Raw genomic sequence first — 23,233 nt, 5'->3', positions numbered from 1 at the left:
TACTATTGTATTTGAGCATGAAGAACTTTATTACTATACTAGATGGTGGCCCGATTCTAATGCATCGGGTATTCTAGAATAGGTATGCGGCCGACCGGGCGCAATCAGCAGAGCTGTGTTTAAATTTTGCGCCTAAATCGCTGATTGGTCGAGGCCGGCAACCGTGACCAATCAGCAAAGCGGTGTTAAAATTTGGCGCCTAAATCGCAGATTGGTCACGGCCGGCGGTCGTGACTAATCAGCAGAGCGGGGTTTAAATTTGGCGCAAATAATGCTGATTGGTCGCGGCCAGCGAACGTGACCAATCAGCAGAGCAGTATTTAAATTTGGTGCCAATAATGGTGATTGGTCACGGCAGCGACCAATCAGCAGAGCGGTGTTTAAATTTGGCACTAACAATGCTGATTATTCGCGGGGTTTAAATTTGGTGCCAATTTCTCTGCTTGGTCGCGGCCGGCCACTGCGACCAATCAGCGAAGCGGTGCTTAAATTTGGCGCCAATATGGCTGATTGGTCACGGCCGGTGGTTGCGACGAATCAGCAGAGCGGTGTTTAAATTTGGCGCCAATATTGCTGATTGGTCGCGGACGTCGACCGCTACCAATCAGCAGAACGGGGTTTTAATTTTGTGCCAAAACTGCTGATTGATCGTGGCCGGCGACCGCAACCAATCAGCAGAGCGGGGTTTACATTTGGCGCCAAAATTGCTGATTGGCGCGCACGCCGGGTGCGAACAATTAGCAGAGCGGGGTTTAAATTTGGCCCCAATACTGCTGATTTGTCGAGGCCGGCAACCTCGACCAATCAGCAGAGCGTTGTTTAAATTTGGCACAAAAAACGCAGATTGGTCACGGCCGGTGGTTGCGACCAATCAGCAGAGTGAGGTTTATATTTGGCGCCAATACTGCTGATTGGTCACAGCCGACAACCGCGACCAATCAGCAGAGCGGTGTTGAAATTTTGCGCCAATACTGCTGATTGATCTCGGCCAGCGACCGCGATCAATCAGCAGAGCGGTGTTTAAATTTGGCGCCAAAATCGCCGATTGGTCGCATCCGGCGGCCTCGACCAATCAGCAGAGCGTTGCTTAAATTTGGCGCCAATCTCGCTGATTGGTCGCGGCCGGCGGCCTCAACCAATCAGCAGAGCGTTGTTTAAATTTGACGCCAATCTCGCTGATTGGTCGCGGCCGGCGGCCTCAACCAATCAGCAGAGCGTTGCTTAAATTTGACGCCAATCTCGCTGATTGTTCGTGGCTGGCGGCTGCGACCAATCAGCAGGGCGGGGTTTAAATTTGGCACCAATACTGCTGATTGGTCACGGACGACAACCGCGACCAATCAGCAGAGCGGTGTTTAAATTTTGCGCCAATACTGCTGATTGATCTCGGCCAGTGACCGCGATCAATCAGCAGAGCGTTGCTTAAATTTGGCGCCAATCTCGCTGATTGGACGCAGCTGGAGTCCGCGACCAATCAGCAGAGCGTTGTTTAAATTTGGCGCCAATCTCGCTGATTGGACGCATCTGGCGTCCGCGACCAATGAGCAGAGCGTTGGTTAAATTTGGCGCCAAGCTCGCTGATTGGTCGCGGCTGGCGTCCGCGACCAATTAGCACAGCAGTGTTTAAATGTGGCGGCAAGATCGGTGATTGGTCGCGGCCGCTATTTAAATGTGGCTCCCAAATCGGTGATTGGTCGCGGGCAACGGCCGCGACCAATCAGCAGAGCGGTGTTTAACTTTAGCGCCAAGATCACTGATTGGTCTCGCTCTCCGCACGCGACCAATCAGCGAATCGTATTGGTGAGGAGCGGGGAGCGGAATCGTATTAGTGAGGACCGGGGAGCGCCGCTGCCTGTGCGGGTACTTCCGCTGCGAGAACCCGGGACATGAGCAGGCGCTCGGAGCAGAAGTATCCCGACCCGCAGCGCCGCTCCCCGGTCCTCCCTTGACACCCTAGCTGCTGATGTCCCCACAGTATCTGCATGGTGTTACAAAGGTCCGGACATTTGTGTTAAAAATCGCTGATTGTTCGCTGGCGCTGCCCGCGACCAATCACCGATTTGGGTGCCAAATTTAAATATCGGCCGCGACCAATCACCGATCCTGGCTCCACATTTAAACACCGCTGTGCTGATTGGTCGCCGATGCTTGGCGCGACCAATCACCGATTTTGGCGCCACATTTAAATAGCGTCCGCGACCAATCCGCACAGCGGTGTTTAAATGTGGAACCAAGATCGGTGATTGGTCGCGGACGATATTTGAATGTGGCGCCCAAATCGGTGATTGGTCGCGGGCAGCGCCAGCGACCAATCAGCGATTTTTAACACAAATGTCCGGATCTTTGTAACACCATGCGGATACTGTGGGGACATCAGCGGCTAGGGTGTGAAGGGAGGACCGGGGAGCGGCGCTGCGGGTCCGGATACTTCTGCTGCGAGCGCCCGCTCATGTCCCTGGTTCTCGCAGCGGAATTATCCGCACAGGCAGCGCCGCTGACATCCATGCGGCTGGGGTGTGAAGGGAGGACCGGGGAGCGGCGCTGACATCCAATTGGTCGCGGCCGCTATTTAAATCTGCCGCACAAATCGGTGATTGGTCGCTGTCTTGGCCCGCGACCAATCACTGATCTTGGCGCCAAAGTTAAACACTATTGTGCTGATTGGTCGCGGACGCTGACCGCGACCAATCACCGATTTGGGCGCCAAATTTAAATATCGGCCGCGACCAATCACCGATCTTGGCTCCACATTTAAACACCGCTGTGCTGATTGGTCGCGGCCGATATTTAAAATTGGCGCCAAAATCGGTGATTGGTCGCGGGCAGCGCCAGCGACCAATCAGCGATTTTTAACACAAATGTCCGGACCTTTGTAACACCATGCGGATACTGTGGGGACATCAGCGGCTAGGGTGTGAAGGGAGGACCGGGGAGCGGCGCTGCCGGTCAGGATACTTCTGCTCCGAGCGCCCGCTCATGTCCCGGGTTCTCGGAGCGGAAGTACCCGCACAGGCAGCGCCGCTTACATCCATGCGGCTAGGGTGTGAAGGGAGGACCGGGGAGCGGCGCTGACATCCAATTGGTCGCGGCCGCTATTTAAATCTGCCGCACAAATCGGTGATTGGTCGCTGTCTTGGCCCGCGACCAATCACTGATCTTGGCGCCAAAGTTAAACACTATTGCATTGATTGGTCGCGGACGCTGCCCGCGACCAATCACCGATTTGGGCGCCAAATTTAAATATCGGCCGCGACCAATCACCGATCTTGGCTCCAGATTTAAACACCGCTGTGCTGATTGATCGCGGTCGATATTTAAATTTGGCGCCCAAATCGGTGATTGGTCGCGGTCAGCGCCCGCGACCAATCAGCACAGCGGTGCTTAAGTTTTGCGCTAAGATCAGTGATTGGTCGGGTCCGAAGACCGCGACCAATCATCGAATCGTCTTGGTGAGGACCGGGGAGCTGCGCTGCCTGTGCAGCTACTTCCGCTGCGAGAACCCGGGACATAGCGGGCGCTCGCAGCAGATGTATCCCGACCCGCAGCGCCGCTCACCGGTCCTCCCTTGCACATGGAGGTCAGCGGCGCCGGAGGTCCTTCCGCTGCTACCGGCCGGGAGATGAGCGCCTCGCGCCGCTCATCTCCCGGCTGCATCTCCGTCCCGCAGATGGTTCCAGCGGTCGGGTTCCTTCTGCTGTTGTCGGCCGGGAGATGATCCCCTCGCGCCGGTCATCTCCCAGCTGCATCGCCGCTCAGCTCAGTCCCGCAGATGAGCCGCTAACGGCCGCCATCTTTTTTCAGAAATGGTGGAGTGTACAAGTGAGGGTACAAGTGAGGAGGGTTCTCTAAATGCGAACAGCTATAGATGTCTGTGTATTTCTATCAGCAGAAACAAGTTGTGGCTGAAGCAAGTCATAGTGGACTGCCCTGGATGAAGAAGAAAAGTGAAGATTAACCCCTTAGTGACTTAGTCACTTATGTCCTTAATGACGAAGCCACATTTTACAATTCTGACCAGTGTCACTTTATGGGATAATAACTCTGGAATGCTTCAAAGGATCCCACTGATTCTGAGACTGTTTTTTGTGACAAATTGTACTTTATGATAGTGGTAAAATTTAGCAATTTTCAAACTTTTAATTTTTATACCCTTAAATAAGAGAGAGTTATGTCACACAAAATAGTTAATAAATAACATTTCCCACATGTCTACTTTACATCAGCACAATTTTTGAAGCAAAACTTTTTTTTCTTAGGAAGTTAGAAGGGTTAAAAGTTGACCAGCAATTTCTCATTTTTCCAACACAAATTACAAAACATTTTTTTAGGGACCACATCACATTGGAAGTGACTTTGAGGGGTCTATAGGACAGAAAATACCCAAAAGTGACACCATTCTAAAAACTGCACCTCTCAAGGTGCTCAAAACTACATTGAAGCAGTTTATTAACCCTTCACGTGCTTCACAGGAACTGAAACAACGTGTAAGGAAAAAATGAACATTTAACTTTTTTTCACAAAATTTTTACTTCAGACCCAAATTTTTTTATTTTCACAAGAGTCACGCATGAAAATGGACCACACAATTTGTTGTGCAATTTATCCTGAGCTTGCCGATACCCCATATGTGGGGGAAAACCACTGTTTGGGCGCATGGCAGAGCTTGGAAGGGAGGAGCACTGTTTGACTTTTTGAAAGCAAAATTGGCTGGAATACCGAGCGGACGCCATGTCGGGTTTGGAGAGCCCCTGATGTGCCTAAAGAATGGAAACCCTCCACAAGTGACCCTATTTTGGAAACTAGTCTCCTCAAGGAATGTATCTAGATGTATGGTTAGCACCTTGAACCGCCAAGTGCTTCACAGAGGTTTATAACATACAGCCGTGAAAATAAAAAATCAAATTTTTTCCACAAAAATGTACTTTTAGACCCAAATTTTTTTATTTTCACAAGGGTAACAGGAGAAAGTGGACCCCAAAACTTGTTGTGAAATTTCTGCTGAGTACACCGATACTCCATATGTGGGGTAAAACTACTGTTTGGGCACACAGCAGGGCTCGTAAGGGAAGGAGCACCGTTTGACTTTTTGAATGCAGAAATCGCTGGAATCGAGAGCGGACACCATGTTGCGTTTAGAAAGCCTCATGTGCCTAAACAGTGGAATCCCCCCATAATTGACCCCATTTTGGAAACTAAACCCCCCAAGGAATGTATCTAGATATGTGGTGAGCAACTTGAACCCCCAGGTGCTTCACAGACGTTTATAATGTAGAGCCGTGAAAATAAAAAATCATTTTTTTTCCTCAAAAATGTACTTTTAGCCCCCAAAGTTTTATGTTCACAAGAGTAACAGGAGAATATGGACCCCAAAATTTGTTGTGCAATTGTTCCTGCATATGCCGATACCCCATATGTAGGGGAAAACTATTGTTTGGGTGCACGGCAGGGCTTGGAAGGGAAGGAGTGACGTTTTAGAATGCAGATTTTGATGGAATGGTCTGTGGGCGTCATGTCATATTTGGAGAGCCTCTGATGTGCCTAAACAGTAGAAACCCCCAACAAGTGACCCGCTTTGGAAACTACACCCCTCAAGGATTTTATCAAAGGGTATAGTGAGCATTTTGACCCCACAGGTACTGCACAGAATTTGATAACATTAGGTTGTCATATTGAAAATTTTCATTTTTTTCACAAAAATGTAGTTTATCCCCAAATTTGTAATTTTTACAACAGATAATAGGAGAAAATGGACTCCATAATTTGTTATGCAATTTCTCCTCAATGCTATTATACCCCATATGTGGTCAAAAACTTCTGTTTGGGCACATGGCAGGGGTAGGAAAGGAAAGAGCACTTTTTGTCTGGAATAAATTGTGAATGCCATGTCTCATTTAGAGAGCCCCTGACCTGCAAAAACAGCCAAACTTCCCACAAATTACCACATTTTGGAAACTAGTCCCCTAAATGAATTTATCTAGGAGTGTACTGAACATTTTTAACCTACAGATGATTGACACCATAAATTGTGCCACCATAAAGTGTAATGCCCCCATACATTGTAGCGCTCCCTTACATTTCTCCTGGTGACACACACCCTGTAAATTGTTAAGTGCTCTCTCCCCACTACAATAATGCCAAGCATGTGGCCGCTTACTGCGGTTTAGGTACAGTGAGGCTTAGAAGGCGGGGGCATTTGGATTTGAGAGCGCAGATTTCACTGGATTTTATTTGAGGTGGCAGGAGCCATGTCGCTTTTAAAGAGTCTTTGTTCTATCAGTAACGTGGGACCCCCTATAGTTCCAGAGACATATAATGGACCTGACTGGAGGCTGGTTTTGTGTGGGATACAATTGTGCTCAAAAGTTTACATACCCTGGCAGAATTTTTGCTTTCTTGGCCTTGTTTCAGAGCATATGAATGATGACAAAAAAACTTTTTCTCCACCCATGGTTATTGGTTGGGTGAAACCATTTATTGTCAAACTACAGTGTTTTCTCTTTTTAAATCTTAATGACAACCAAAAACATCCAAATGACCCTGATCAAAAGTTCACATACCATGGTGATTTTGGCCTTATAACATGCACAGAATTTGACACAAATGGGTTTGAATGGCTACAGGTAACATCCTCACCTGTGACCTGTTTGCTTGTAATCAGTGTGTGTGCATAAAAGCTGAGTGAGTTTCTGGGATCCAGACAGACTCTTGCATCTTTCATCCAGCCACTGACGTTTCTGGATTGTGAGTCATGGGGAAAGCAAAAGAATTGTCAGCAGATCTACGGGAAAAGGCAGTTGAACTGTATAACACAGGAAAGTGATACAAAAAGATATCTAAGGAATTGATAGTGCCAGTCAGCAACGTTCAAACTGTGATTAACAAATGGAAAATCAGGGGCTCTGTAAAAACCAATCCACAGTCAGGTAGGCCAACAAAAATTTCGGTCACAACTGCCAGGAAAATTGTTTGGGATGCAAAGAAAAACCCACAAATAACATCAGCTGAAATTCAAGACTCACTGAAAACTAATGGTGTGGCTGTTTCGAGATGCACAATAAGTAGGCATTTGAAGAAAAATGGGCTGCATGGTCGAGTCACCAGACGAAAGCCATTACTGTGCAAATGCCACAAAGTATCTCACCTACAATACGCCAAACAGCACAGAGACAAGCCTCAGAACTTCTGGAACCAGGTAATTTGGAGTGATGAAACCAAAATTGAAATTTTTGACCACAACCATAAACGTTACATTTGGAGATAGGTCAACAAGGCCAATGATGAAAGGAACACCATTCCTACTGTAAAGCACGGAAGTGGATCGCTGATGCTTTGGGGATGTGTGAGCTACAAAGGCACAGGAAACTTGGTAAAAATTGAAGGAAAGATGAATGCAGCACGTTATCAGCAAATACTGAAGGCAAATTCGCACTGATCAACCTGGAAGATGCGCATGGGACGTACTTGGACATTCCAACCTGACAACGATCCAAAACACAAGGCCAAGTCGACCTGTCATTGGCTACGGCAGAACAAAGTGAAGGTTCTGGAGTGGCCATTTTAGTCTCCTGACCTCAATATCATTTAGCCACTCTGGGGAGATCTCAAGCGCGCAGTTCATGCTAGACAGCCCAGGAATTTACATGAACTGGAGGCTTTTTACCAAGAACAATGGGCAGCTTTACCATCTGACATAATAAAGAACCTCATCCACAACTATCACAAAAGACTTCAAGCTATCATTGATGTTAAAGGGGGCAATACATGGTATTAAGAACTGGGGTATGTGAACTTTTGATCAGGGTCATTTGGATGTTTTTGGTTGTCATTAAGATTTAAAAAGAGAAAACACAGTAGTTTGACAATAAATGGCTTCACCCAACCAATAACCATGAGTGGAGAAAAAGTTTATTGTTATCATTTATATTCTCTGAAACAAGGCCAAGAAAGCAAAAATTCTGCCGGGGTATGTAAACTTTTGAGCACAACTGTAAATTAGGTTATTATTGGTAACATTTTGGGCTACATAATAATTTTCGATCGCTTCCAGAATAAGGCTGGGATCACATTCTTGTGTTCCACGCTGGGCACTTACATTGGGGTTTCCGTGTAAGTACCACAAAAATGAGATTCAGACGAAACCCCCGATTGAACCACCCACCATAATGAGGCAGATGAAGACACTTCGTACTTTGTTTGGTGTCTGCTCTGATGGAATCCATCTTTTTAGGTGTGCACACATCTGTGGTCATTCACACTTGTGCGCTAAAAAGACATCTAAAATGATGGGACATACACCAGTCCAAAGTGACTCCATCTGCCCCATAAGTAAGTGCTTCCCTCCGGGGCTTTGTCTGAATCACAGTTTTGGGGAATTTACGCCGAAACCCAGACGTTAGTGCTCAGCGGAGAGCGCAGGATAAATGTGAGCCAAGCATTGTTCTGATTTTTGGGAGGCAGAATAAAGAAATAGACAGCAGTAGCAGAATAGTTCTTATTTTTATTTTTGTGCTGTTTACCGTGCGGTATAAGTGATAAGGCAGATTTATTCTTCGGGTCAGTGTGATTACAGTGATACCAGATATATATAGTTGTTTTTTTTAGGTTTTGCTGCTGTCATACAGTAGAAATGCTTTTTCATAAAAAGTATTTTTTTCATTACCATATTCTGAGAGCTGTAACTTTTTTATTTTTTGGCGAATAGAGCTGTATGAGGGCTTATTTTTTGCGGGACGAGTTGCAGATTTTTTTGGTACCAGTTTGGGGCTTATAGTCATTTTTGATCGCTTTTTATTCAAATTTTTCAGACACAGAATGAACAAAAATCAACAATTCAGTTATTGTTTTTATTTTTTGTGTTGTTCACCGTGCTTTAAAAATGATAAGACTGATTTGTTCATCGGGTTGGTACGATTACAGCAATACCAGATTTATATATTTTTTTTATGCTTTGCTATTTTTATAGACTAAAAACAATATTTTACAAAAATTAATCTGGTTTTGCATCGTCATATTCTGAGAGGTGTAACTTTTTTTTTTTTTTGCCGAATGAGCCATATTATGCTTTTTGTGGGACGGTTTGACGTTTTTAATTGTATATTTTTTTTTACATACGACTTTTTGATTGCTTTTTATTCACTTTTTTGTGAGTAAGTAAGATGAAAAAGAGTAATTTTTGGCGTGATTTTTATTTATTTATTTTTACGGCGTTCACCATGTGGTATAAATAATGTGCCACTTTTATAGAGTGGGCCGTTCCGGATGCGGTGATACCAATTATGTGTACTTTTTTTTGTTTATTTTTGTTTTATCATAAATGCTGCATTTTGAGTGGCGAAACGGATTTTCATGATTTGTGTGCGCTTTGTGTTTTTTTTTAAACTTTTTTACATATTTCATATAACTTTTTTCACTTTTTCACTTAGTCCCACTGTTGGACATGTATAATTTTTACTTTGATCACTGGTCTCATACACTGCTCTCATAGACTTACATTGAATAGTGAATTCCGGCTCGCCCAGCAAACACTGAAGCAATCCGCCAGGTCTCAACCTGCAGAAGAGGACTGGAGCCGCCCCGGGAAAAAACAGAACATGGCAGCTTGGGAATATTACTATGGGAAGAGAACAGAAATTAGTGCTATCACTAGTAAAATAAAACAAAACCCTGGAGTATTTTTTTAACAAAGAAAACACTTACCCATTTTATGCTGTCAGCAATAGCACCACATGGAAGAGAAATGTCACCAGACCTGAGAAAAAAAAATACTCAAGAAAGAAATTATTTTAACTACCAAAGATTTGCGAAGAATCAAACATGAAGCCACCAGGAACCCATCATTCTATTAATGAATAAATTTTGATATTTTTGCAATACTATGGGCTCCTTTTTCGTTTCTCTCTGGTTTGTTTTGTGAATTTATGGCGATGGAGCCTTATGATGTCTGTAATGGGGTAGTATTGAATACAGTAATTACTTAGGTCTATAATATTTGATAAGATATATACTACCTGGTCATGATTAGTATGTATTATCCTATGCATATAGCATACCAGCTACTTTTTTAGTTGGATTCAAATGGACACAATGACGTTAAGATCAAACAATTCTAGTCTATTTTCTCCAGAGTATAATTGAACTCCAGTCTGTTCCTATTCAGATCAGTTATTTATATGTTTGTGTGCTACTATTATTTTATAATAAAAAAAACTTTCTTAACGAAACGTGCGTCGGGGTGACGCCAACAGCGGTTCGTTTGGTGGCCAAGTGACTATCCAGGTATATGTTTGAGCAATGCCATTTATTTGAATATGGGGTATGGTCTTTAATAACCATAATCTATGAGTATTCTGGATGTCATAATTAGATTTAAACAGATTGGGAGGATGAAATACTCTATATTTTATTGACAAATTTACATGCAACATTTATATATTGGAGATAGAATATTTTTTTTTTCATTACCTCCCCTTAATCATCTATTATACATAGGCTCACCAATTGTGGCCGCTGTGTCACATGGTTTTTATGGTGTAACTTTTTAATCCAATATTTTTGGTCTCCAGCATTGTGTCCCCATGATGTGGTCCGTTTGTGCATAGATACGAATTGTTTTGATGTTGTATTTATATTTTCAATAAAGATATATTTTTATGAATTTGTATGAACTCTAGTGGCCATCTTTTTTTTCTCTGCTCAGCAGGGACCTCCTAGTATATTTATATGATGGTCCGTTCTGACTTAAAGTCCTGCATGCAATAACATGGGTCCATATGGATTTTATGTACTTCAACCCTGTTTATTGATTTGGTTCTTTAGCCTTTCATTTATTATTTTATAATGAAGGGAGAGCAAATGGTGACCTTATGATTGAGTGTAATGTGAATCCTTTTCCTATAGAAGACCTCTATTCAGCAGAGAATTAAAGCGACCCTTCAGTCTGACATAAAAATGTAACATTATCAAGGCAATGAATAGTAAATTTACCTGCTGTTTTCTTGCATTAAGTAGTCGAAGAAGCATTATTGACATGTTAAGGGAAAGAAGAAGAGCCCGAGAATCGGCAGCTAGGTGGCAATAAGTGAAAAGGAGAGCTGCGCAGGAAATTTACTAGTCATTTCCTCAATAATATTACATTTTAAGTTAAATGAATAGTGTTACTTTAGGTGAACCTAAAATATGTACTTATGAAAAGGTTTACATTTTTTGTATTTCTGTTCTATTTTGTAAGGCATCCTAAGAGGGCATCAATAGGGGCTCTACTTTATTTGGTAGTATATAAAGGGTATCTTTCTGTCTGAATCTGTATGTATTGGAAATAAGACTCTGTACCAGTGTATTCTCCCCTTAAGTCATTATGTACAGTACCTACCGAGTCACTAGGAAGTCATAAATCCATAGTGATCTGTCATGTAGGCTCTGTGCATACCCAATGTACTACATTTATATACTTTTTGTTTCACCTGAACTGCTTTCTGTATCTCCAATTTGTAGTTATATTTAGGTTTATGGATCAATTCCAACAAGGCGGACACCAGTAGTTAATTTGAAACCCAGTGCTGTACATTTTCTATATACTCTTTGTTGGTATGTGGGGGAAAAGCACTATTTAATAAATGTTACTAAATGTATCCCTCTATTGTATTAGTCACTCTTGATTTTATATTGCAGATCTTCATCAAGCTGTAGACTTTCACCAGCTGCTTCAGAAAATCGTTGCAGGACTTCAGATGGATTAATATGCAGTGGCAGAGGCAAATGCGACTGCGGGGTTTGCGTGTGTGAAGTAAAAGAACCTGGTAAATACTACGGGCCATTATGTGAGTGCCATGACTGGGTGTGTCATAGCTATGATGGACAAGTTTGTGGAGGTAAGTTAACCAAAATCTTCATTAGGCAAACGATCTTGAGCAATTCACTTGCACTTAATCAGTTAGTCAGTCAAAGATACAAAACCTATGTGTTGAAAATTGTTAACAAATTCTAGTTTGTTTCTTTTAGTGGAAAAAAAAATGATTGTGTTGGCCATCTTGTAATTATGATGGACAACTCAAGTATAGGGCACTAAAAAATTTAACAAGTCAGATTGAGCCATTAGTTGGCCCCATTATGATTAAGAAATTACAATTCTTACACAGCATTTGATTGGAAGTGTTACTGTATCAGGAATATGCCAAAGTGATCTCTGCACTTTACAGATGTTGAAAAAGAAGCAGATCCACATCTAAAATTCATAAAACAGGTATATTTTTATTCTAGTGTTTTGGCTTTAACTTATCATTAAAAATGTACTATACTGATGTTGAAAACAAATGTAAAAAATGTTCACCTTAAGTGATGTGAAATGCAAATATTTTTTAGTCTTTAAGGTGGCAGCTATTTCAGCAATCACAGAGGGTGGATCTATATACTGTGTGGAAAGAATTCATCGCTTCCCCAAAATAAGGGGGGAAGGGAACCTTAAGCATGTAGACAGAAACTTCTAAGTACTTTCACACTAACGTGTCATTTTCAAAAGCCAAAAACCACAATTAGATCAGCTCCGATGTAAAAGGAATTCCGTTAGGAAAGGAATAAATACTAGACATGCTAGCCAAGGGCTTGGCATAGTTAAATAGGAAAAGTAGATTTTTAATAGCTTCTAAGCCAAATGCATTAAAAGGGGAAAATAAGCAATAATTTAACATTATGGATGGATCATTTTTTTAAATAATTCTTTATTTTATTATACAGCAAATTACATACAAACCAAAAAACTATATTCAGTTATAACAATAAATGGAATATTCTGCAAGATCAAAGAAACCTGTTATAGGAAGAAAACTGACACTTAAATTACAAAAAGCAAATAAATGTAATAGAGGACATATCAATACCATTGTGGTTGGATGAAGTAGGCTAAAGCTATTGTCAAAGCATTAAAATGTGGAATACTAAAAAGAGAGGCAGTAGACCATCTGATGGAAGGTGTTGGGGGAGAAAAACCAGAAAGGTGGGATGGAAAAGATCTTAGGTTAAGTGTAAAGTGGAGGGGGTGTTTCCTGATTTGGAGCTTTCTTTGTCTAAGGCACACATGTCAAACTCTGGCACGTGGGCCAAATCTGACCTGCAGGATGGTTTTATTTGGCCTGCGACACCAGAACCACCACCCCTATGTGGGTCTATTATTCTGTATGGAGGACTATATGGTGCCCATTATTCTGTATGGAGGACTATGTTGTGCCCATAATACTGTATGGAGGATTATGTGGGGCCATTATTCTATATAGAGGACTATATGGGCCCATTATTCTGTATGGAGTACTGGGTGGGGCCCATTATTCTGTATGGAGGACTATGTGGGGCCCATTATACTGTTTACTGGTTGGCCTGCAACTTTATACAAGTATTTAATTTTGGCCCTCTGTGTTTTTGAGTTTGACATCCCTGGTAAGGAGACCATGCTGTAAGAAAACTTGGGTGTGTGTGGGATTCCCAACTGGAGAGTTCTTCAAGACAATAAATCAAATTTATTTTAGTTATCCTTTCTGAGTAGGTAGGGGGCACTCGTTAATTCCAGTGTAGGGGAATTAAGTGTTTTGGTGCTCCTAGTTTATACTTTTTGGTAGGGCAATATAGCAAAACTTCTGCAGGTTTTAGGATTTGTATGATTAGACTCGGGTCAGGGTCAAGTTTATCTCAGCCCAAAATAGCTTTATTTTTGGACAGAACCAAAATATACGAGTGAACGTGGGCAGACGTTCTCCAGCAATAATTTGATTCTGCGTGTCTGAAGTGGTATAAAAAGTGGTATAAAACTCTGGAATTCTATTCCACTGGGAAGTATTTTGTAGGAGTTTTCCTATAAAAGTGTGCATTTAGAAAAACTGTGTGAGTAAGGAAGAATAGTTTTAACTTCAGCTTCAGAAAAATGAATGCTTAATTCTTTTTCCAAAGAGATAAAGAAGGTTTGTTTATAACATTTCATTGGAGAGATTAAATATATAGCTTTCAGATCCCTCGGGGGATGGGGAATGGAAGTCTTAAAAATATATCAAACCAGGACCATTCTCTAGTTGTTGGGAACTTTTGAACTGTGTAAATATGTAAATAGTGTATCTTTGTTGAAGAAAATTGCTAGGGTGTCATACCTCATCTGCCGGCCAGGAGTCTACCATTGGAATCTTGCTGAATAAAAACTGGGAGATATTGTTATTTGGCACATGAGACCATAAATTATAAGGGTCTTTGCAACTGTGGCCTAAAAAGTATGAGGTAGTACATATGGGTGTGAGAGCTGAGAGGCTACCAGTAGGATTTAAAGCCTTTTCATTTAACATGTATCAAGTGGGGAAAAAGAGTTGGTCCAGATGTATTGATGATCATTTTAAGTAAATATGTCTGGGAGTCCTATATCTCCTTATGATTTTGGCTGAGCTAGGAGTTTTTATGGGAGCAGTGCCTTTTTATCACTAGACCGGATGTGGTCTCACTCAATACAGGTGTATGGAGTAAGGCCGTGTGCACTAGACGGGTTCTTCCCGCTAGTATGCATAAAGCAGACTTATCAATTTAGCCAGGACAACCCCTTTAAGGGCTTCAGATTGTTACAGGTTTATTTTAAAATTAGACACATTAAGTTTGGGGAAAGCTTTCTTAGGATTTGATAATAGAAGTAGATCATCTGCAAAAGCCACAGCCACTTTTTCTGTATGTCCTATTTTAATTAATGTCCTGTCTAATTTTTTCTGTTAAGGTTTATGAATGGTTCATTTTGATATTATTTTTTAAATCCTTATATTTACTAACACAGTGAATTGAGACTAGGTCAACCAGCAACAATTGCTAAATGGTATTATACTTTAAATGGAAGCTGACATCAGATTCATACAGCCTGAACCAATAGCAGCAAGAATCAAAGCTTGGAGCGCAACTGCAGCCAGGTATGTGTTACTCTAAACCGCTCTAGTGTTTCAGAGTACACATACTTTAAATAGCCTTGACTTGTCTGATGTTGTCTCCAGCTGGCTTTCCCTTGCCTGCTTCAGTTGATTGACAGCTCTTTCTATATGTACAAACCTGAGAAAGACCTGTGAATTAACTGGATCTGGGTGGAGAGAAGCCACCCTAGGACCACATTCGACTTGTCAGGTCTTTTCCTCTAGTTACCGGTCAAAGCGTTTCAGAGAAAAATATACCTGGCTGCATTTGTACAGCTAAGCTTTGATTCATGTAGTTGGTACTTCGCAGAATCTAATGACAGGTTTACTTTAAGTAAAGATATATTCAAAACATTTTTTATTAGGTTGCATAGTAACTGGACTTCTTACAGAATGTTTTTCTACATTAGTGTGAATTGTCCTCTAGTGTACCAGCCTTACTATATGATTACTGATTCATAACAACAAAACACATTGTGTTATGCAAGAGGGTTGCAATACTGTATTTTCATTAACCCTTTTATAAGCTAATTACTGTCCCTAGAGTTGTATTTATGACTCGGGCTACCCTTGGCACGAAGCCTGAATAGACCCTTATTAAAGACTCATTTACATGAGCATATTTATTCACTAATTTTTGAATGATGAAAGTGATAATTTGGCAAAGTTAGTGAAGAAGAAAATTAACAATAAACAATAAATTATTATTTTATTTTTGATCATATATTGGGCTGTTACCAAAATAATTGTTATTGTAGGCTTGTAAACATAACGATATATCAGCTATACATAACATGTTACATAGCTAAGTAGTTAATAAGGTTGAAAAAAAACAATGTCTATCAGGTTCAACTGATTGATATTTGGTGATGAATATCCGGTTAAGCTGGGATCACCCCTCCATTTTGACATTCTGTTTGTTTCTTCTGCTCCAAAGAACACATGGAATTCATGTCAATGTTCTAAACTGATCTGTTGTGTAACTGATGCAAACAGAAGCAGAAAGGTCCTGTTGATTATTATGGGCTATGCCTGGGTTCTGTTATGTGTCTGTTTTTAGAATGGGAACAAAAGTTCAGCATGATACACTTCTTATGTTCTAAAAACTGACACATAATGGAACCCAGATGGAGCCCAAAATAAATCAAGGGCCCCTCTGCTTCTATTGTACAATAGATAAATTTTGGGCATTAACTTTTTTTCTCTGTTTCAAACAGAATGATTTAACACAGATGTAAATGTAGCGTAACAAGTGGCCTTACTCTGCATATAATCTCCTTTACATACACGCATTGTGTATAAATATGTACTATTCCATTCATGCACCAATAACTAATTCCCTATAAAGCATAAGTGGAGATGGAGCTGTGGTGAGTAGTGCAAAGGGCTGGCACTCACTCTACCACTGATATCTCTCCCAACAGACCTTCTGCTGAAGATACAACAGTGATAACAAGTTCTGGCTGTTGTAACTTTTCATAGTGCATACAGAACATGGAGCTGGGAGGCAGAATTTCCAGAGACCTGTGTCCTGTTTCCTGTCATATCTACGGTATATTTAACTGTGCTCTGGCACTTTAGCCTCATAGACAATGACTAATCAGCAAAATTTCAACCTGTAAACAGCAGTACCGCCAAGCTGCTGTAACTGTCTCCTACAGGCAAGAGCTTCCTGTGCTCCATCACTCAGTGGCAGCGTTTACTCCTCATTGCAAACTCCCTGTCGGCATTGCAGCGTATGGTATGGAACTCTGTCCCACTCCCTTACCCTACCAAACTGATGTCTGTTTTAATGTCTGGCTTGAGATAGGGGAGAGGATTTTCTAAAACAAATATGGTTGTTACTAGCAGTTGGAATCACCCCTAGCAAAATGGCAACCTAAACACTGGACTTTTAGTTCATAGTGGTAAATACAACCCTGGCTCTCCCTTTTATTTATTTTTTTTCACAGCATTATACTAAGTTCTATAGCAATTGTTATTGTCTTGCCAACTTCTTGGGCATAATGTTATGTTTAAAACACATTTGAGTTCTTGTTGCAAGCATGGCTGTACATGTCATCAGTAGTTGCTAGGATGAGGGAACATACAGTTATGGGAGTGCATACAATGTGGAAATAAGTATTTGATACTCTGCCGATTTTGCAAGTTTTCCCACCTACAAATAATGGAGAGGTCTGTAATTTTTATTGTAGGTACACTTCAACTGTGAGAGACAGAATCTTAAAAAAAAATCCAGAAAATCACATTGTATGATTTTTACATAATTAAATTGCATTTACATGAACTAAGTATTGGATACAATAGAAAAACAAAACTTAATATTTGGTACAAAAACCTTTGTTTGCAATTACAGAGGTCAGACGTTTCCTGAAGTTTCTGATATACTCATCATTCTTCTTCCTCCAAACAAATGGAGTTGATACTAAGAAGATCTATTTTGGTCTTATCTGACCACATGACCTTCTCCCATGCCTCCTCTAGATCATCCAGATGGTCATTGGTGAACTTCAAACAGACTTGGACATGTGCTGGCATGAGCAGGGGGACCTTGCGTGCCCTGCAGGATTTTAATCCATAACGGCACAGCTCTCTTCAGGTCATTGACCAAGTCCTCCCATTTAGTTCTGGGCTGATTCCAGACCTTTCTCAGAATCATTCTTACCCCACGAGACGAGAACTTGCATGGAGCCCTAGACCGAGGAAGATTGACAGTCATCTTGTGTTTCTTCCATTTTCTAATAATTGTGCCAACAGTTATTGAATTCTCACCAAGCTGCTTGCCTATTTTCCTGTATCCCATCCCAGCCTTGTGCAGGTCTACAATTTTGTCCCTGATGTCCTTAGATAGTTCTTTGGTCTTGGCCATAGTGGAGAGGTTGGAGTATGATTGGTTTAGTGTGTGGACAGGTGTCTTTTATACAAGTAACGAGTTCAAACAGATGCGATTAATACAGCATCCAGTGTACGAGGACTTCTTAAAGAAAAACTAACAGGTCTGTGAGAGCTAGAATTCTTGCTGGTTGGTACTTAATGAAATACTTATTTCATGCAATAAAATACAATTTAATTATTTAAAAATCATACAATGTGATTTTCTGTTTTGGTTTTTAGATTTTATCTCTCACAGTTAAAGTGTACCTACAATAAAAATTACAGACCTTTCCATTCTTTGTAGGTGGGAAAACTTGCAAAATCATTAGTGTATCAAATACTTATTTTCCCCACTGTATGTGCTGGTGAATTGGAGGATGCCCAGTAGAAATTATGGTTTTGATCGGTCTTGGAGAAGCTAGGGGTAAGGATCTAGGTGTATATCAGAGTTTGATCTCATAACACACAGAGTTAGTAGCAGCTTTGTTGATGATAAGGCTGGAGCAAGGAAGCTTCTTTAAATATTCCACTGTGTGAGTAAAGTGGGAGGATAGGTGACACTCACCTACCCGAGGCCAGTTAGAAAGTAAACCCAATGTGTACTGTTGCAGGCTGAAAAACATTGGCTAACCTGAAAAGAGAGAAGGAAATACTACCCCAGTAAGAGAATCTGGGAAACGAGAGAGTTATGTTAGCCCTAATAGCTGAGCAAGATAGAGTGAGAGCCAATGGACAATAGTAATGAAGTAGAGCCGTCATTGAGTACAGATCAACCCAGAGAGAGCCTTGACAGAAAACCTGGGAGGCTACGAGTGAGAAGTTTGCCACTGTTGACCAAAGGAGGCTAGTGTGAAGTGAATTCTGGTGAAAGCGTATTATCACCAGAGAAGTATCTTGGAAAGCATATTGTATGGACAATTGGAGCAGAGAGAGAAAGTGGTATGCTCCCAGAATTGGACATACCTGCAGAGCAATACTGATAAAAGAGATTTGTCATTTGTGTGTAGAAAGTTTAAAGTAACTTTTAAGTCTTAAGTCTGTGCCTCTATGTGACTACATTATCTGTTTCTGTTAACACTCTACAGTGCATATGTATTCTGTCCTCCCATTGTAGGGAACCTTCACGTATGAGCTAACCTGCATATTGTCAATTGGGGTATACTTCATTGCCAGACCCACCCTTTACATTTCAAAGTACTTGCAGGATCAAACCCAGTGTCTTCTGATAAAGTAACAGCATGTCCCCAAGCAGGGCCGGCTCCAGGTTTTTGTGGGCCCCGGGCGAGAGTCTCTGTAGGCCCCTTTAACACATACCACACTTCATGATGCACAGATACAGCAGAGAAATATATATATAGTGCAAGGCCAAAGGTTTCACTTCTTACATTACATGACCGATATCTAATGTAAATTCCACAACAGCTCAGAAACCGGTGAATCGCTCCATACAGAATAATGGCCCCCATAAAATGCTCCATACAGGATACTGGCCCCCATATTACGCTCTGTACAGGATACTGGCCCCCTTATAATGCTCCATACAGAATACTGGCCCCCAAATAATGCTCCATGCAGGATACTGACCCCCATATTACGCTCTGTACAGAACACTGGCCCCCTTATAATTCTCCATACAGAATACTGACCCCCAAATAATTCTCCATGCAGGATACTGTCCCCCATATTACGCTCAGTACAGGATACTGGCCCCCTTATAATGCTCCATACAGAATACTGGCCCCAAAATAATGCCCCATGCAGGATACTGGCCCTCATATTACGCTCTGTACAGGATACTGGCCCCTTTATAATGCTCCATACAGAATACTGGCCCCAAAATAATGCTCCATGCAGGATACTGGCCCCCATATTATGCTCTGTACAGGATACTGGCCCCCTTATAATGCTCCATACAGAATACTGGCCCCCAAATAATTCTCCATGCAGGACACTGGCCCCCATATTACGCTCTGCACAGGATACTGGCCCCCTTATAATGCTCCATACAGAATACTGGCCCCAAAATAATGCCCCATGCAGGCTGTCCCCCCCACATAATGCCCCATGTAGTCTGTTCCCCCACATAATGCCCCATGCAGGCTGTTCCCCCCACATAATGCCCCATGCAGGCTGTTCCCCCACATAATGCCCCATGCAGGATGTCACCTCTCCCCTCCCTTATAATGCCCCATGCAGCATGTCACCCCCTTATAATGCCCCATGCAGGATGTCACCCCCCTTATAATGCCCCATGCAGGATGTCACCCCCCTTATAATGCCCCATGCAGGCTGTTCCCCCCACATAATGACCCATGCAGGATGTCACCCCCTCTTATAATGCCCCATGAAGGATGTCACCCCCCCTATAATGCCCCATGCAGGCTGTTCCCCCCACATAATGCCTCATGCAGGATGTCACACCCCTTTATAATTCCCCATGCAGGACGTCACCCCCCTCTTATAATGCCCCGTGCAGGATGTCTTCCCTCATTTAATGCCCCATGCAGGAGTCGCCCCTCATATAATGCCCCATGCAGGATGTCACCTCTCCCCCCCATATAATGCCCCATGCAGGATGTCACCAACTCTTATAATGCCCCATGCAGGATGTCACCCCCTCTTATAATACCCCATGCAGGATTTCACCCCCTCTTATAATGCCCCATGCAGGATGTCTTCCCTCATTTAATGCCCCATGCAGGATGTTGCCCCTCATATAATGCCCCATGCAGGATGTCACCTCCCCCCCTATATAATGCCCCATGCAGGATGTCACACCCTCTTATAATGCCCCATGCAGGATGTCACCCCTCATATAATGCCCCATGCAGGATGTCACCTCCCCCCCCCATATAATGCCCCATGCAGGATGTCACCCCCTCCATTTAATGCCCCATGCAGGATGTCACCCCCTCTTATAATGCCCCATGCAGGATGTCATCTCCCCCCTCTTATAATGCTCCACGCCTCCATATATTAAAAAACAAAAAATCAAATACTCATCTCACTTCTCACCTGCTGCCGCTGCTCCGGACTCCTCACCCGCGCCGGTGTCTTCTCGCTCTGCGCTGTGATGGCTCAGGGGAGGGCGCGGTGTAAAGACGTCACCGCACCCTCTGACCTGAGACGTCACAATACAGCAGCCGCGGAAGAGACCGGAACTGCTACAGAGGCACGAGGAGAGGTAAGTACTTGCCGGGGTGCACTGGGTGCTGACGCCAGCCCTGTCCCCAAGAGCAGCATGCATACTCATTCCACAACACTGAAGATGGTATCTGCTCTGAGCAGTGAAACCATGCTACTCAGAAGAGATACTTCACTTCCGTTCTGCTATTAGGTATTTCGGGAAATGGCGGCCACTTTTTACTGATAGATTAGCATAAAATTTGTATAGTTTTTCCCCCATTAATAAAAGACCTTTCCTCACTGATTTTTAATGACTTACAGTGGGTACGGAAAGTATTCAGACCCCTTTAAATGTTTCACTCTTTGTTTCATTGCAGCCATTTGGTCAATTCTAAAAAGTTCATTTTTTTTCTCATTAAAGTACACTCTGCTCCCCATCTTGACTGAAAAATAACAGAAATGTAGAAATTTTTGCAAATTTATTAAAAAAGAAAAACTGAAATAAAAACTGTATATTGAGAATCTACTTTATTTTTTTTACTAATAATATATTAAGATAAAAAAGCACTGGTAATTGTTATGTAGATTCTAAGGCTAGCTCTGATATTAGTCAAGATTAGAAAACTAATAAAATCATAGGGAGACCCATGAGTTTGTTATGATCTGCAACATAAACTAAGGAAAGATAGGGGAAAGCTGTCCCTACAGACTAAGCTGAATCCCTACGATGTAGCGGGCTGCCTGTTCCTTGTGAACAGACCCGTCTTCAACCTCGGCTAATCTGAACGGAGACCTATAGAATCAAGGGAGGGGTCCCCAAATGAACTAAGGACTGGGACAAAAATGGGTCACCTCCTAAACAGAAGTTGTTGCAGGGCAAAAAGGACAAACTGACAAAAAGTACTAAAGGTCCCAGAGGACCAAGAACTGACAGAGATAGGCACCGAAGCACCTGGCTAGAGAGACAGTCTAAACAACACTGAAGTCCAGCAAAGCCAGAAGGGCAGAGCTGGAATATATAGGCAGCTGGTCATGTGACCGCAAAACACAAGATAGCAAAAACTAACAGGAGGGTTCTAACAGCACCCCTTCTTCTATGAGGATCCTCCGAATCCTCCAGGCCCAGGCCTATCAGGAAACCTCCTATGGAAAGCTTTAACAAGCCTAGGAGCAGAGACATCATTCGTCCTTACCCAGGAGTTGTCTTCGGGACCGAAACCCTTCCAGGAGACAAGATACTGTAATTTCCCTCTATGCCATCTTGAATTCAAAATACGAGAAATTTCATATTCGCCGTCTTCCACCACAGGAGGAACTGTGACAGTGGCGTCCCTATTAGAAACGTCAGCCTTTTTCAACAAGGAAACATGAAACACAGGATTAATCTTCCAGGAAGTAGGGACATCCAACCTGACAGCAGATGGGTTAACAACCTGAAGCTCTTTATATGGACCCACAAACTTAGGACCCAGTTTTTTAGAGGGAATCCTCAACCGCAGGTTCTTCGAGGACAACCAAACCATGTCACCTACAGTAAACAAAACCTCTTTACGTTTCCTGTCAAAATACTTCTTGGACTTCTTGTTAGCCCCTTGCAGGTTACAACGTACATTAGTCCAAACTCTGTCCAAATCACAGGAAAAATTCTCCTCCTCCGGCACCGCCGACCCCAATTTGGAGAACGAACCAAAAGACGGATGTCTCCCAGTACAACAAAAAAAAGGAGAACACCCAGCAGAGGAGGATGTATGATTGTTAAGAGCAAATTCTGCGAGAGGCAGAAACTCAGACCACACCTCTTGATTGTCTGCCACAAAACAATGCAAAAACTGTTCAACATCCTGGTTCTTTCTTTCAGTCTGTCCATTAGACTCAGGATGATAACCAGACGAAAATGACAAATGAACTCCCAACCTGTCGCAAAAAGCACGCCAAAAGCGAGCCACAAACTGAGGTCCTCTATCAGAAACAATATCCGTGGGAACGCCATGGAGCTTGACAATCTCCTTAACAAACGCCTTAGCGACTGTCTTGGCGCAGGGCAACTTAATGAATGGAACCAAATGACACATCCTACTAAAACGGTCCACGACCACCCAGATGAAAGTAAAACCCTCAGACACAGGAAGATCAGTAATAAAATCCATAGTGAGATGCGTCCAAGGCGCACTAAGAACCTCCAGAGGGCAAAGCAACCCCACAGCAGGAGTATGTGAAGCCTTTGACCTAGCACACACAGTACACTGACGCACCCACTTGATGACTTCCTTCTGCCATCCAGGCCACCAAAAACTGTGACTGATAAGTCTCTTAGTCTC

The 23,233-nt window shown here is 42.5% G+C and overlaps 1 protein-coding gene across 1 annotated transcript in view; it reads left to right on the top strand.

Annotated features, from left to right (window-relative positions):
- The window catches only part of ITGBL1 (integrin subunit beta like 1), a 768,314-nt gene that overhangs the window by 31,031 nt on the left and 714,050 nt on the right, over positions 1–23,233 (top strand). Inside the window, exon 2 of the mRNA XM_073670396.1 lies at positions 11,668–11,867. Within this exon, the coding sequence (XP_073526497.1) occupies positions 11,668–11,867 (200 nt within the window). The remainder of the gene's footprint in view (positions 1–11,667; positions 11,868–23,233) is intronic.

This window comes from Phyllobates terribilis, unplaced genomic scaffold (genome assembly GCF_046119375.1).
Source record: "Phyllobates terribilis strain yellow unplaced genomic scaffold, ASM4611937v1 Scaffold_2__4_contigs__length_985480577, whole genome shotgun sequence".
Lineage (NCBI taxonomy): Eukaryota > Metazoa > Chordata > Amphibia > Anura > Dendrobatidae > Phyllobates > Phyllobates terribilis.
Note: the sequence above shows the minus strand (reverse complement) of the source record. Positions and strands in the feature narration are given on the sequence as shown.